This window comes from Mustela nivalis (assembly GCF_964662115.1).
Source record: "Mustela nivalis genome assembly, chromosome: 15".
NCBI lineage: Eukaryota > Metazoa > Chordata > Mammalia > Carnivora > Mustelidae > Mustela > Mustela nivalis.
In genome coordinates this window covers 8,814,979-8,829,656 of record NC_139034.1, presented here as the reverse complement: position 1 = coordinate 8,829,656, position 14,678 = coordinate 8,814,979, and the positions used below count along the sequence as shown (strand labels likewise).

General features: G+C 45.9%; 2 protein-coding genes across 3 annotated transcripts in view; one reads left to right on the top strand and one right to left on the bottom strand.

Moving 5' to 3' along the window:
* The window catches only part of LOC309848890 (uncharacterized protein), a gene marked incomplete at its 5' end in the record, with an annotated part of 137,005 nt that overhangs the window by 18,855 nt on the left and 103,472 nt on the right, over positions 1-14,678 (bottom strand). The window contains 1 exon segment of the mRNA XM_082700931.1: positions 11,970-12,110. Coding sequence (XP_082557057.1) covers positions 11,970-12,110 — 141 coding nt within the window.
* Positions 1,113-6,249, top strand: LOC309848527 (ral guanine nucleotide dissociation stimulator-like). Of its 2 annotated transcripts, XM_082700226.1 has the most exons (6): positions 1,113-1,213; positions 2,085-2,192; positions 3,573-3,766; positions 4,353-4,412; positions 5,343-5,542; positions 5,794-6,249. In XM_082700226.1, exons 2-6 carry the CDS (start codon positions 2,100-2,102, stop codon positions 6,102-6,104), a joined length of 858 nt encoding a protein of 285 aa, XP_082556352.1. In that variant the 5' UTR covers positions 1,113-1,213; positions 2,085-2,099; the 3' UTR covers positions 6,105-6,249. The 2 variants fall into 2 exon arrangements, 1 of the variants encoding a protein (XP_082556352.1); XR_014303099.1 differs by lacking the exons at positions 3,573-3,766; positions 4,353-4,412; positions 5,343-5,542; positions 5,794-6,249 and having other exon boundaries at positions 1,184-1,686; positions 2,085-2,525.

The following is a 14,678-nucleotide window of genomic DNA, read 5'->3' as shown; positions in this document are numbered from 1 at the left end:
AGCAGTGCTCTGCTGGGGGCTCCTGCCAGAGACTCTCCTTAAACTGGGCTGCTGACAACACCAAGGGAGGACCTGCTTCACCGAGAACCTGAGCGCACTCAGGGGCATGGGCCAGATACAGCCCATCTCAAAGACCTGACTTTTGTCTGCTGTGGGCCCACAGGGCTGGGCCATGTGCGTATGTCTGGGTCATGGTTCAACCTAGGGGCTTGTGCTCCAGTATGAAGATTGGAGAGAGAACATGGATCCGAGTCAACATGGGGCTGGGCAATGAGTTTTTGAACGAAATCTCAGAAGGGCCTTTGGGTCACGTTGCCACGTTCTGTGACATGGAAGTGAATCACCAAGTCCGGACCACACTCTGGGGAGGGGTCACACAAACATGTCTACAGAGGAGTTGGGGAACCAATGGAGTCCCCGAAGGGAGACTGTGAAGATCCCTGAAGGGTCCAGGCATTGCCCAGAATCAGACTGGTAGGGATGCTTAGCAGGCTTGAACCCAGCTCTTTGAGTATCCTCAAAGTTGGGGTCCTGGATGCAACGTAGCCATTCACTGGGGGCTCTGGAAAAGTTTTTCTGGAAGGAAGTGGCTGTTGGCCTGGAAATGTTATCGGGCTGAAGGTGATCATTGGTCTCCTAGACAGGAGACATATGCCCAGGTTCTTGTCTGAGGAGGATCCTGGGTCATGGCAACCCACTGGATCGACCCCTATCTGCATCACACCCTTTGGAAAGGAGAGAATGGAGTGCATCCCGGGACAGGCGGTCTCTAGGGCTAAGGGCACATTCTGACCATCAAGGGCCAAGACTCCAGTCCCTTCTTTAGGGTTTGCATTGAAAAGAAAAAGCCTAAGACCTTGGGAAGCTATTACCCAGCCATCTGTAAGTGGGGCTGTCCTTTCTGGGACTCCAGAATGTGAGCACCGATGAACACATGTGTGCACACAGGAGCTTGTGTGCTGGTGCACACAAACACACACCCCAGGAGGGACTGTGGGGTGGGATCTGATTAGTAGCAGATTCCAAGAAGTTGACAGGAGGGAGGAAATTGGGTGGGAGGTATTTCCTACATGTGACAGCCCTCCTCTAACATCATAGCTATTATCCAACCTATGCCTGTGGACATCTGATAGAAAGACATGCTGGACTCATCCATATTTGGCAAGAAGACCATCCTTGTCTGCCACAATGGCTTATCTAGGGTCTGAACCAGGTAAGAATAGAGACTTGTGTCTGAAACCAGGTGTGTTTGCAAGCTGGGGCCCTGGCTGCTCCCAGACCTTCCCTGGGGGCCTGTGGAGAGGGGTGTGTTGGGGTCACTGTGTACAGATAAGATGTGGCCTTGCATGCAGAAGGGGGAAGAGGAGATGGCAGATGGGAGCACTGTTCGTGTAGGGGTCCAATCAGGAGTGGGCCCTGATAGGGCATCTCAGGAAGTGATGTCACTGCCTGGATCACAAAGGCCTTCAGAACTTGGAACCCCTGCAACCAGGCAGCCAGTCTAGTCCAGTAGCAGGGTTACTGGACTCAGGACCTTGACACAGAAAGATGTTTTCCTGTTGTGTACCTAGTTTCTGGGGCTCTGGGTACCAGAACCCCCAAGAAAATGACTTGTTCCCATGCTGCAGACATTGGCTAAAACCACCCCCCCAATGCCGCAGGACCTTTCGAGGGAGACGCCATAAGGTACTTACTACTGAGGAGACTAGGCGATGCCCACCCCTCTGAACCGTCCTAGGGAAGCCCCATCCCTTTCTCTGGAGTTTGAGGGGAGGAGGGATATGTGGGGGTTCCTGCCCATGGGCTGGAGGAGGGTGAGTACAGTGGATACTCTTGTGATCCCTTCTTGTTCACACCAATGTCAGGGTGGGCAGGGTGCACAGGGGATTCCTGAGGTGACTCTGAGCTGTGCCAGAGCACATCCAAGGCCCTGAAGCTGGGCCACGTTTCTCTCCTTGGGGGAGGGCTCTGCCACCTGGGCTGTGGTGTGCCTGGAATGGAGCGCCCTGGGTCTGAAGACCAGCAAAGGCCTCCAGACAGGGCTCTAAGTCCTCCTGCCTGCCTGCCGGGCACTGTCTTTAAAGAACGCCCCAGAGGACATGGTGCAGGAGGTGACCGAGGAGATTGCCTGCTCTCCTTCCTCCAAGGACACGAAGCCGCACACGGCCAACAGAGTCTGGCGCTGGCTCAGGGTGAGTGCAGGTGCTGGGGAGACCCAACCCCGGGGCGCCCATGCAGCACCAAGGGCCCCACTTCCTAGAAGCCAACCTGGCCTCCTAGAGTCCTGTACTCCCGTGAATCTGCATCCCATCTCTTCCCCAAACTGGCCCACAACGTTCTGCCCACGCCTTGGACAGAAGCACTGCCATTGTCCACATACTTATAGGAGTATCATTAAAGAGACTTTAGACCAGGTTTCATCCCGTTGATTTAGACTCCTTTTGCCCTGGCCAAGGCATTTTCCTAACTCGTGCTCCCAGGTGCCCCCACTGGCCCAACAGTCCTTCCTCAGCTTCTGCAAGTCTTGCAAAGACTGGATTGGGAGACTTTGATCCAAAGGGACATGGTACTCTGTCTCTTGCTCTGCGCTTTGGTATTGATGGAACACATTGTTGCCCCCCCACACACCCCAAGGAAAAGGAACAGGGGCCTCACTGCACTGCACTGCACGGCAGTCCGGAAGGCCAGTCATTGATCACAGCCATGGAGCCCTTTACTGGGGCAGGACTGGATGTAATCCCCTTCTCTGGCCAAGGCACAGTGCTGCATCCTACAGCCTCCGTGCCTTCTTATCCTAAGCCCTCTCACCTTAAACATCTCTGTGTTCTCATCTCAAGAATGGGATATGTTGGGTGCCGGGGTGGCTCAGGGGTTTCAGCCTCTGCCTGCAGCTCAGGTCATGGGTCCTGGGTCTCACAGTCCTGGGATCGAGGCCCACGTCGGGGGCGTGGGGTCCTCTGCTCAGCAGGGAGCCTGCTTCCCCCTTTATGTCTGGCTGCCTCTCTGCCTACTTGTCACCTCTCTCTCTGTCAAATAAATAAATAACAAGTCTTTCAAAAAAGTAAAAAGAATGGGCTATGTTATCAGAAATCACAGGATCCATGCCACTCAGGCAGGGATGTGCTATCCATACTCCGCTCACAAAGGGACCTCAGATACTAGCAAGTTCAGACATCATTTCTTTCAATTCTTTGTATGGATACCAAGAACATTTTCTCATTGCCTTAAAGGCTTCTTAACTGATTGGCTGATTGATGGATTTGAGAGAGAGACAGGGGGAGAGTGGGGAGAAGTAGACCGAGAAACAGAATCCTCAAGCAGACACTGCCCTATGGACACAGCCCTACGAGGATCGCAGCCTCAGAACACGGAGACCATGACCTGAAGCAAAACCAAGAGCTTTAGGCTGAACCCAATGAGACACTGAGTCACCCGATTCTTTTTCGGACTCTGGGCTCTCTTGTCCCACCTCTTGCTGAAGTCCCTGAGATCTGGGGGCTCATTCTGCCCTCCAAGCCCCAACCCTCCTGGTGGCCACAGCACTGACTCATGTCTCCTCTGATTCACCTCAGGGGAAAAATCGTTCAACCAGGAAGAGGAGCAAGACCTCGGTGCTGATGGCCAAGCGGGCCGACAAGCTGCAGGCCGCAATAGATCACCTGGTGCCTGCCGTCATCAGACAAGATCTACACTGTGTCCACACCTTTCTGGACACATACCGTCACTTGGCCACCCCCCAGGAGGTGCTGGACCTCCTCTTTGCAAGGTGAGCACCCTCCCCTGCCCCTAACTGCTCTGTGAGATTTGGCCAATTCCTGTTGTGAGACTCTGGCAGGTCCCCAAGCTTCCCCAAGCTTCCCTTGCTCCTAACTGGGACAGAGGTATTATAGGGACTCAGTGGGGTCTTGTAGGGAAAGGACACCTGGGAGCCTGCGCCAGTGGAAAATTCTGCTGGAGGGCCTGTGGGCATGCTCTTTGCTCATTCCTGTGCCCCTCATGATGAAGCCTCTGCCTCATCCCTGACTCTCACTATGATCTTGAGCTGGGCTCCTTTGCCACTGAAAGGGAGATCTGAGACTCCTTCTGGGGCCTGTGTCTGGCTGAATCCAGAGCAAGCATCCCTGGGGGTGAGCAGGGGCCGGGCCCACTCAGATGTCGGTGATGGGCTGGTTGGGGCCCTTTTATTCAGCAAGCATTCAGGAAGCCCCGGTAGGTGGAGGCGATTATCCAGGAGCTGAATGGGATCCCTGCACAGAACAGAAAGCACCCCAGGGCTGCAGGCTAGTCGAGGGTCTGGCGGTGAGAGCCAATATCCACAGACATCTCATGCGATGCCCCCTGGCCTCCTCTAGATTCGGATGTGTTTATTCCAGCTATGATGAGGTCGGCGGACCCCAGGAGCAGCGCAACATGTGAGTAAGCTTTGGCTGCTTTAGGAGGGCCTTCCCTCTCAACCAGGGTAGTGAGGGTCCTGTGAGTTTGAGGGGCTGCCGGACCTTCAGACTCACCTCGTTATTCTGCTTTATGGTAAATGTCTGAGAGCTTCTACTGGAAATTGGAAAGGTGCCCTGGGGAACTGGGGTAGGTGTGTGAGCACTGTGGGAGAGCAGAGGGGGATGGAGGACAGCTTCCACCCCTGAGAGGGTCATGCTCCATCCCTGCCCCTTCCCAGCCCTCTCTCTGCCCCAATTCTGGGACCCAGAACACAGGATTTAGGAACCATCACATAGCAGTGCTGGCACCTGCACGTTGGGTGCACAGAGGGGTCTCAGGGAGAGGGTGACCCAGTAGAGCCCAGGGAGCAGCAGGCATCCCACACCCTGTGGGAGGTGAGTGTCAGTGGAAACAGACCCACTCTCATGGCACCTAGTGAACGGGCAGAGGAGGTAACGGTGGAGGTATGGGGAGGGTCCTGGGAAGGCCTGGCTAGAGACAGAGTCCCTTTGTTCCCTCCTCGGTTGGATCTTCACTGAGCAGAGGCGAGTGCAGTGAGGGTAATTAAGAGGCCAGACACCACTTCTCCCCAGGCACATGCAGTTGAATTCAAGTGGCTCGTGGGCAAGGAGACAGACTGAGGAGTGTGTCCAGCTCCCCTAAGAAGTCCAGAAATGCTCCCCCCATTGACCAAGGACTCCCACTCCTAGCGGCTTTTGGCCAGCCTGCCGTGTGGGAGCAGGCCTTTCTCACGCAGGACTGCCAGGTCGCAATTGGACAAGGAGTCCGACTGGTCTCAGACAGGAGCTGACAGCCCAGGGGCCCAGGTTCCCACATAGGTTCCCTGGGATTTTGGTTTGGATGCGTACCCTGTCCTCTGACTTCTCTGCCTCCATGTCTGTCCCCAGGGCCGTCTATGCCATCCTGAACACCTGGGTGGAAAAGTATCCAGGGGATTTTGTGCAGCCTCCGGAGTTTCCCAGCTTGCACACGCTGCTGGCCTACCTGCAGGTCAATGTGCCGGGCTCGGACCTGCAGCGCCGTGCCCAGCTTCTGCTTCCAGAAAGGCAATGCGCTCCTGAAAAGACCACGGAGCCAGAGGCTAGGGGTGAGGAGGACTGGGGGTGACTCATGTGGGCCTGAGGCGGAGGCAGGGTGGGCCACCCTGAGGAAGCCTCCGTAGATTGTAATTGGGCCGAAGAGAGTGAGTCGTCTCAGATCCCTGTCCCCATGGGCTTCCATCGGGGACACCTTCTGGGGGCTGGGTCTTGAACGCAGGCCACGCTGAGTGGTGGGGAAAGGGAAAGGCAAAAGGGAAGTCAATCAAGCTGATGATGCTTTCTCTTCTTGGAGCTACAGCACCGGCCCCAGAGCCAGATCAGGATGTGTCTCGGGAAGTTGTTCCACCAGCCACTCTGGCACCTGCTGCACCTCTGGGGCCTGAGCTGGCCCCCGCCATCCCTGCTATGGCTGCTCACTATGGGTTAGGAAGACCAGTGACCCCCCCTGACCCATTGGGGCCAGGGCAGATGGTCGTCAGGGCCCTCGTTCACTTCTCTGCCACGGAAGAGCCACCAGGCCTTTTGACTTTCCTGGATGACCAGCAGGGTCCTGCCACCGAGCTGCCGCCCCCTGCCTCCGTGGAGCAAGCAGGCTCGGCCCCCGAGTAGCAGCTTGTACTGGCTGCAGCTCCAGAGCATGACTCCCCCTCCCCCATCATTTCCTTCTTTATCGTATTTGTTTTCTGTATTCACCTCTATAATTACTTCATAGATGTTATTTATTAAATAAAGTAGAATTTGAGTTTATATAACATTTTACTCGCATCCTTTGCAGTGGGATATGGAGGTCTCATTAGGTCCATCCAGAGTGTTGCACAACCATGTCGTTCTACGACGTTTCTGTCACAGAGACACCCACGCTCCTCATCGCTCACTGCTCTGTCCCTCCCCCAGTCCCTGCAACCACTGCTCTTCTCTCTAAATTTATCTTTTAAAATATAATAACCTAAGGAAAAAAATACCCTTTTCTTCTATAACTTGATATGCCATTGCCACTTCATCTCTGACCAGGACCTTCCCCCTCACATCCTGGACAAATGAATTTACTGTGTTCCATACTGAGAAATGTTGTCACTACGATTATTCCATGAAACTGCTGAAACGCTGTCAGTACCTTGGAAGCCCAAGCCACATGAGCCACGACGGCGACCAGCTGGAGTCCTACTCATTCTCGCTGAAGGTGCCTGGCTGCTCTTCGGTAGCCTGGGCTGCCTCCTCGACAGTCTGGACCTCAAGTGCTTTCAGGACAACAGCAGGGGACGCGGTGCTGGCTTTTAGCATAGCCATGGCCTCACTGTGACTTCAATTGTTCAAATCAATGCCATTGATATTCAGCAATATATCACCTGTCCAAAGGAATAAACAAGAAAATGAGATGAGCTACCAAGTCATTATCTTCCCTATACATCCTGTTATTTGTAATTTTTCACATCTCTGTCATTACGATATCGAGGGAAAAATCCAATTCATGGAAAACATTCCAAAACAACTCAAAACTTTAAGATAATTTCATCATACATAGGAAAAAATGTGGCTTGAGGCACTGTGATTTGACTGGACGTCCAAGTCATTAGACCTGGTTTTGCTAATGTGCAGGACCTGGGCATGTTCATTTCTCTTCTTTGGGCTTCAGTGATTTCTATAGTTCTTTCCTGCTCAAAAATTATTTGATCTTTTGCTCTTAGAAATGAATTTTTAACATATCCTGTTTTAGAGTTACACAGTTTTAGAGATATAGTCCTACAGAGTTTGCTCAGCGTGGATGTATCAGAATACTTAAAGAGAAGAGATCCTTGGGTCTACACAAAGAAATGAAACTTGTGATTTGAGCATCTTTTGCTTAAGGAAGAAAAAAAGGTGTTTGTTGCCCTGACAAGTAATATAATAATAAAAAAAAGGGCAACGAGGATTATATAAAAGGTTAGGAAGGAAAGGATGAGTGTTCTATTTTTTAGAGGGTTTTTTCCAACATAAAATAATGCAATGATCTAAATAAACATTAGAAAATAATGGAAAGGGCGCCTGGGTGGCTCAGTGGGTTAAAGCCTCTGCCTGCAGCTCAGGTCATGATCCCAGGTCCTAGGATCGAGCCCGCATCGGGCTCTGCTCAGCCGGAAGCCTGCTTCCCCTCCACCCACCCCCCGCCTGCCTCTCTGCCTACTTGTAATCTCTGTCTGTCAGATAAATAAATAAATTCTTTAAAAAAAAGAGAACGGAAACATCATCAAACTGCAGCAATTTTCCTTCCCATTAGGCGTTTTTCTAACCTTAGAGAGAGGTTTTACACTTATATATGGAAGGGACACTTTAGAAGATTTTTAAAAAATCATATTTAATAGAAAATTTGGGGAATATTTGTTACTTTTTTCAAACATGAGTTGCATGCAGGGAGAAGATGGGAAGAGTTTCACTGTTCCCAGCCCTTCCTATCTTACCTCTTTTGATGCGGCCATCACGTGCCAGACAGCCATGAGCTGGCACACTGGTTACAAGGATGGGCAGTTCACCACTCTTGCTTCCTCTGCCCCCTGCCACTGTCATTCCCAGGGACTCAGGTGGTTCCTTCTTTACAGTAATGTGTTTTTCTTGGCATGTAACACACTGGGGAAGATCCTAACACAGGAGAAGAAAATTCATTGCAAAATAAATAATACATAGCTGAAGTAAAGTAAGGAAACTGAAGGAAAAAATACCATGGCAATGATAAAGTCACTGTTAAAATCAGTTACTGAAGAAATAATACACAGTTCCTCATGGTACAAACATGACACCGAACACTGGGGATCACAATGTCAGACTTTGGATGGCTGTATGTTCATATGACTATGTATGGAACAGAAAAAACTCAGGACTGTTGACATGTGGAAGTCAAAATAGGGCCAATTCTACAAAGGTAAATAATGCACTTGAGTTTTAAGATTCTGAAGACAAGCTAATTAATTTTATTTCTCTCTCTCTCCTCTATTCTTTGAGAGAAATGGTGACAGAATAGTACAAAAGTAAAGTGCGGATTTAGTTAACTGCCAGAAAAAAGCTATAGATCTATCTTCTGTTTCTTACTCATGAGAATGCTCGGTCATGAAATGGGTGCAAACTGATCTTCACAACCTTCATGGAAAGCTATAAGGATATGAAATAACTGAATTTTTGAAAAAGTTAAGGAAGAGAAAAATTCTCCAACAAACTGTGTTCTCAGGAAAAAGCAATTTTTACCGATATTGATTGTTTCTATTTATGGGGACACTCCTAGAAGAAAAGGAAACTTTAAAACATCACCTTTTTTTAAATTAGAATGCCATAAAAAACAATGGGTACCTATGAAATATTAATATTAAAATAGCAATAGTAACTAACATTTATTGAAGATTTACTATGTGTAAAGCAAATGGTTTCACATGTATTATTTCATTTTCATGGTTTCATTACATTTCACTACAATGGTCCGGAGTGTAAATCCTATGGTTGGCCCCATTTTATAAACAAGGAAATAGCCTTATTAGAAAGGTCATGTAGGGGCACCTGGGTGGCTCAGTGGGTTAAGCCGCTGCCTTCGGCTCAGGTCATGATCTCAGAGTCCTGGGATTGAGCCCCGCATCCGGCTCTCTGCTCAGCGGGGGGCCTGCTTCCTCCTCTCTCTCTGCCTGCCTCTCTGCCTACTTGTGATCTCTGTCTGTCAAATAAATAAATAAAATCTTTAAAAAAAAAAAAAAAGAAAGTTCATGTAATTTGCTCCAAATTATATAGCTACGCATGATCACACTGGGATTTGAGGTGATTCAAGTTTAAAAAAAATACACATACACACACATAGTGTATATACATAAACATGTATTCATATGTAGTTGTCTATGTTCATACAGCATGATGCTATATGCATCCACACTACAATGGTGCTATCCCATTAAGTGTAATAATGGAAGCTCCTATCTCAAAAGGTTCCTTAACACATATACTGTAACAGCATAGTGTAGATAACAAGATAACTATTACCACGACTAACAATATCAACAGCAGAACTAGATGAGTTCTTTTGCTAGAACTGTAACATTTCCTTTAGTGACACTGCTTCAGAGCGGACAGGTACGACGTGTCAGTCAAGCCCTGCACCGGCAGGGGTGTCTGCTCTTCTCTGCTCCTGAAACCAACACTCTGAAATTTTCTTGAGGGCACTACTTAAATAGCCTAGAGTTCCTAGAATTTTGACCTCATAGAAAACCTGTAAACGTCCACAGGTGGTATCATAGCATATGACATCTATGTTCGCATCCTTCAAAACTGGGCAAGACCCACGTGATTATGAAGACAATCCAGGTAAACTCAGCTGGGAGCACATTGACTTCAACGCTTGTGTCTGTCAGGTATCGAGTCAATTAGAGGTGGTTGTTTTATTCCTCCAAATGGCTGAGATGTATGCATTTTAGCCAAACTTCACAGATTACTCTTGGTATACTTCATGGAAACTTCTAAGGGCTTAACACTGGATGAATGTTTCCAAGCAGGGGCTACGCAGGGGCTTAGTAATAGAGTAATGTGTGCTTTAATTTTTAACAATGATTATCCTCTGAACAGGTTGTTTTGATAAATTTGTATTTGTTTTCCCTAGGAGACCTTTATATTTTAAAGTAGGATTTGACATCACAAATGCTGTATGTTAATGGTAAATTGCTAAGTTAATGCTTAAAATTACATTTAATGTGGCTGTTCTAACAAGCAGGTTTACAGAGCACCTAGAGTAAGAATTCAGCATTGCTATTTAAAACACCACCACTTAAAATTAAGGAAGAGGAACTAGTAAAAAGAAAAATATTTGTGCCCAAAACAAAAAAAAAGGACATAAATCGTCCTCTATATGAACGCTGAAATGGTTAAGTAGTTCTTAAAACAGTCTTAAATTTGTAGCATTGTCTTTGAGCACCCATATTTCCACTTTCTGCTGAATTCATGGATTCAGTTACCAACTTTTGCCTTAATTATGATTCTTTAGGAATATGTATATATAGGTAACTTGTAAATCAAGGACCAGCTATATGAACAACTCCTATTCAAATTCCTTTTCAAAACAATAACTGCTTTTCGTAGTCATCATTGTGAAAGCAAAATTATAGGTTCCCTTCACACATTTCATTTTCTGTTCAAAAATAAGATGAAGTTTGTGCTTATAATTTCTTAAAAGTTTTAACTGAACAAAGACCAGTGACAAGTGTATACTTCAGCTCAGAAAACAAGATAAACCTGATGGGCCAAAAATACTTGTGCCTTTAAATGATGCTTTCTTGGGGCGCCTGGGTAGCTCAGGGTGTTGAGCCACTGCCTTCGGCTCGGGTCATGATCTCGGGCTCCTGGGATCGAGTCCCACATCGGGCTCTCTGCTCAGCGGGGAGCCTGCTTCTCTCTCTCTCTCTCTCTCTCTCTCTCTGCCTGCCTCTCTGCCTACTTGTGATCTCTGTGTGTCAAATGAATAAATAAAATCTTAAAAATAAATAAATACAAAAATAAATAATGCTTTCTTGGGCTCCTGTGACATTACAGAGTTATTCTCTCAAATTGTACTTACATTAAGAAGCCACTTTAAGCTAAACATGTGTTTCTCAAGTCATTCTCCTTAAGTAAAATTAAATTGCTTTGCTAAATTAAAACTTATTTACTGGTCTACTTAAAAACTATAGGAAGTAAAAGCAAACAAACAAACAAAAAATCAATAGGAAGGTTCCGATGTGTGATTTTCACACAGTTGGTAAATAGCATCATTGTAAAAATTCTGGCCTACTAGAAGTTGAGTTCAAATGAAAGATGAAATGAAGTAAATAACACTGAGAACACAGTAAAGTGCCACTGTTTTTTGACTTCTACTGATTTCAGCATCCAAAGTGAGACAACATCAGAATTTTTGGCACAGATAAATGACCTAGGAATCTATTAGCAAAGCACTGAAATATGAAAGATGCAGCAAAAAGCTCAACATACGGGAATTTAAAATGATCTAGGGTAGTATTCCTATGAACTGTAACATAAAAAGAAATGCTTTCTGTGTTTTGCATGTACGTATCAGAAAGTATGATTTATGCTTCATATTCACATAGGGAATTCTGTTGTTGTAGGCAAACTGCCCAACCGCTAAGTATGGACTTGTTGGTCATTGTCTTTTTTTCAGTTACATAACCTCCTGTTACAACTGAATGAGCAAACCAAGATAAATCCCACTTTCAAGCAGGACCAAACAAAGAAGTCTTTCTAGAAGATCAAACACTTCTCATCAATCTGGCAGAGGGACCTTCTTACTAAGAAACCACCCCTACTGGCTGAGGAACAGACTGTACAGGGACTCTCAAGGTAGCCAAACACACATTCCACACCCCCAAACACCTTGTGCTCACCTTTTCCAACAGAGTAACAGCCCTCATTTAAATCTTACCAGTTTGTCACAAGGATTCCCTGAGGGCAGATGAATGAAAACATGCAAACTCGAGGCCTCACCTTGTGTGAGCTGGGACTGTTGTGGTACAGCGGCTGTGCATGGTGCTGGCTGCTACTCTGAGCTCCTGCGTCCTGGACAGGGTTACCAGGCTGGGATTTCCCCGGCCTAGCAATTGTTAAATCCACCCTCTCGCCACTAGCCTGGAGAAAACACACATATATAATCACCAGTCATTAATGATGCTTCTCACTTAAAAAAATTATAGGGAGGGTCATTTTCAATGCACTTATCATCGCTGTATCAGAGCCTCACCTGAGTGGGGACTGCAGGCCCCTGCTGGGGGTGGGGCAGACGAGGGAGTTCATTTCAGGAGCTAATACTTTAAAACTTCTGCAGGTAAAAGAGCCACACACAGACCTCTTGGGTAAACCTTCCCTAATCCTGGAAATACCAAGGGTGTAAGCAAAGAAAGCCTGGGTTCTGATCTCCCCATGATTTCTTGAAGGGTAACTGTCTTTTTATACTTCCCTCCCCTGCAAAACTGGCCTTGGACTGAGAGAAAGAGAGCAAAGAAGATAAAAGGACGAACGGATTCTAAACTGGATTACAATCCTTTGTGATTTCTGAAATAAATTCCAAGATGGCTACTTTGAGAGTGATAATCAATGAAACTACGTGTAGCTCTGTTTCCACACACTACAGCTTCGAATCGAAAATAGGGATCAGCTTAAACAGTCCTGAAAAGAATGATAACAAAGGTCCTGTAAAACAGGATTAGTATTTATATACATCACAAATTGTGTGCCTATATATGCCATATGTGCACTCACACATAAATGTAATTTTAGAGGTGATGACAACCACGTTGAATTTAGAGGTCCATTATCTGTATTTATAGATCTAGATCTGAAACACAGATTCACATTTATTATACTTTTTAAAGCTATTTTAGCTTTGCTTTTAACGTACAGGCCTGGTCTACTTGATGCTGATTCTTGGTCATGACTACAACTTTCCAAGTTTACTATCATTTCTATGGGAAAATTTGACAGCCTGCTTTCAAGAAGCTGTGGTGGAAAGTAGAGCACTCCTCCCCCATGACTGCAGTCAAGTTGGAAAAGGAGTGAAAACCATAATTAAAAAAAAATGATTTTATTTATTTATTTGAGAGCGAAAGCGAGAGAGCAAGGTGGAGGGGCAAAGGAAGAGGGAGAAGCCGACTCCTCGCAGAGCAGAGAGCCCAATGTAGGATCTGAGCCGAAGGCAGATGCTGAACCACGGAGCCACCCAGGTGCCTGAGTGATAACCAATTTTAAGGCCCTATTAAAGTCACTTACTTATTCAAGTATTTCATTAAACTAGTTTCAGACAATTCTTCCAATAACTGAAAGAATAACACTCCTCATGTGGCCAGAGTCTGGGGATTTGATCTAACAGGCAAATTCCAAATAGAACGCTTACAATCCAGATATTTGAGATTCTGACACTTCCCAGTATTAGATCACACGGTGTGAAGGGTGAGAAACCCCTGTGATCTCATTTCAATATTAAGAATTGTTTGCTTTACTGCCTAACCCTCCCCACTACCAAATACTCTATAACCAGTAATTCAGCTTTATGGGAAGACCCCTGCTCATGCAAACCTATTAACAAACAAATCCCTGATCTTTTTTGATTTCTTAAAAGACAAAATTCTGGCTGTGTGATGGAAGTGGACATATAAGCTTTAAACGATGGGCCAACATTTGGGTTTAGGCCAACTGCCTATCTAACTCTTCAGGGTTTCAAGCACAACAAAAGAATTCTGTTAAAGTCAAGATTTTAAAAATGCAGGATGCCTAAATGACAATACCTGTATTTCATAAAATAGTGGCATGCCCTTTTGATGGGAGTATATACTGGTATGATCTTTCTAGAGGGAAGTTAAGCAAAATGTCTTAAACTTGAAAACAAAACATTAAAAAGTCTGTTGACAGGGGAGTGTTTACGTAAGTTTTAGCACAACACGCCTACTATACAGCTATATCATGGTGCATCTATTTTCAGGGTAAGAAGGCCACAACATACAGCTGACGTAAAGAAAGGGTGGCAAACTCAGAATTTGTAAGCTGACTGCATGTCTAAGTACCTACGTAAATAGGAACCTATTTATTTGTAGGCATATACAGAAAAATGACAATGTTCTTCAAAACTTTAATGTCACTATCTTATGGACTTTAGACTGACTGTGATTTTGATTTCCTTCTTCATTTTCTGTATTTTGTCTTCCTTAGTCTCCTTTTCAGACATGGAATACATGTTATTCTCAGAATCCAAAACATTAAGATGTTTTTCACAAAGAAACAACTTGAGAAATATATTATATTTGGTATCATATATATGTATCTGTATTCAATTTTTTTCAATCTCAAGTCTGGGACAAGAGACCAACGCCTGAATCTCCCTCCTAATGCAAGACGGCTACCGGGTGTGTGTGTTCCCAAAATTATAATGAACCAAACATTTGTGAAATGGAGTAATGAAATGGGATTTAAATTTGGGTTTTCTTACACAGTACTTAAATCTTCATTGTTAATTCTGTTTACTATACACATTTCCCAGTGACTATCAACCTACTTTAATTCCTGATGCTCGATTATGTTACTGCTTGGTTTCCTCTATGTCAGAGTGTTTTCTTGTGCTTACTAAAAACAAAATAAAACATAACTAAATAAAACACCATACACATCTTTGTTTCACCCCTATCATTGTAGGAGATACCCATATCA

Excerpts from the sequence above, each read along its gene's own strand:
- LOC309848527 (XM_082700226.1), top strand. The coding sequence starts at position 2,100 with ATGGTGCAGGAGGTGACCGAGGAGATTGCCTGCTCTCCTTCCTCCAAG. Across the intron at positions 2,193-3,572 it reads GAGTCTGGCGCTGGCTCAGG|GGGAAAAATCGTTCAACCAG; the intron begins GTGAGTGCAGGT and ends GATTCACCTCAG. Across the intron at positions 3,767-4,352 it reads CTGGACCTCCTCTTTGCAAG|ATTCGGATGTGTTTATTCCA; the intron begins GTGAGCACCCTC and ends GGCCTCCTCTAG.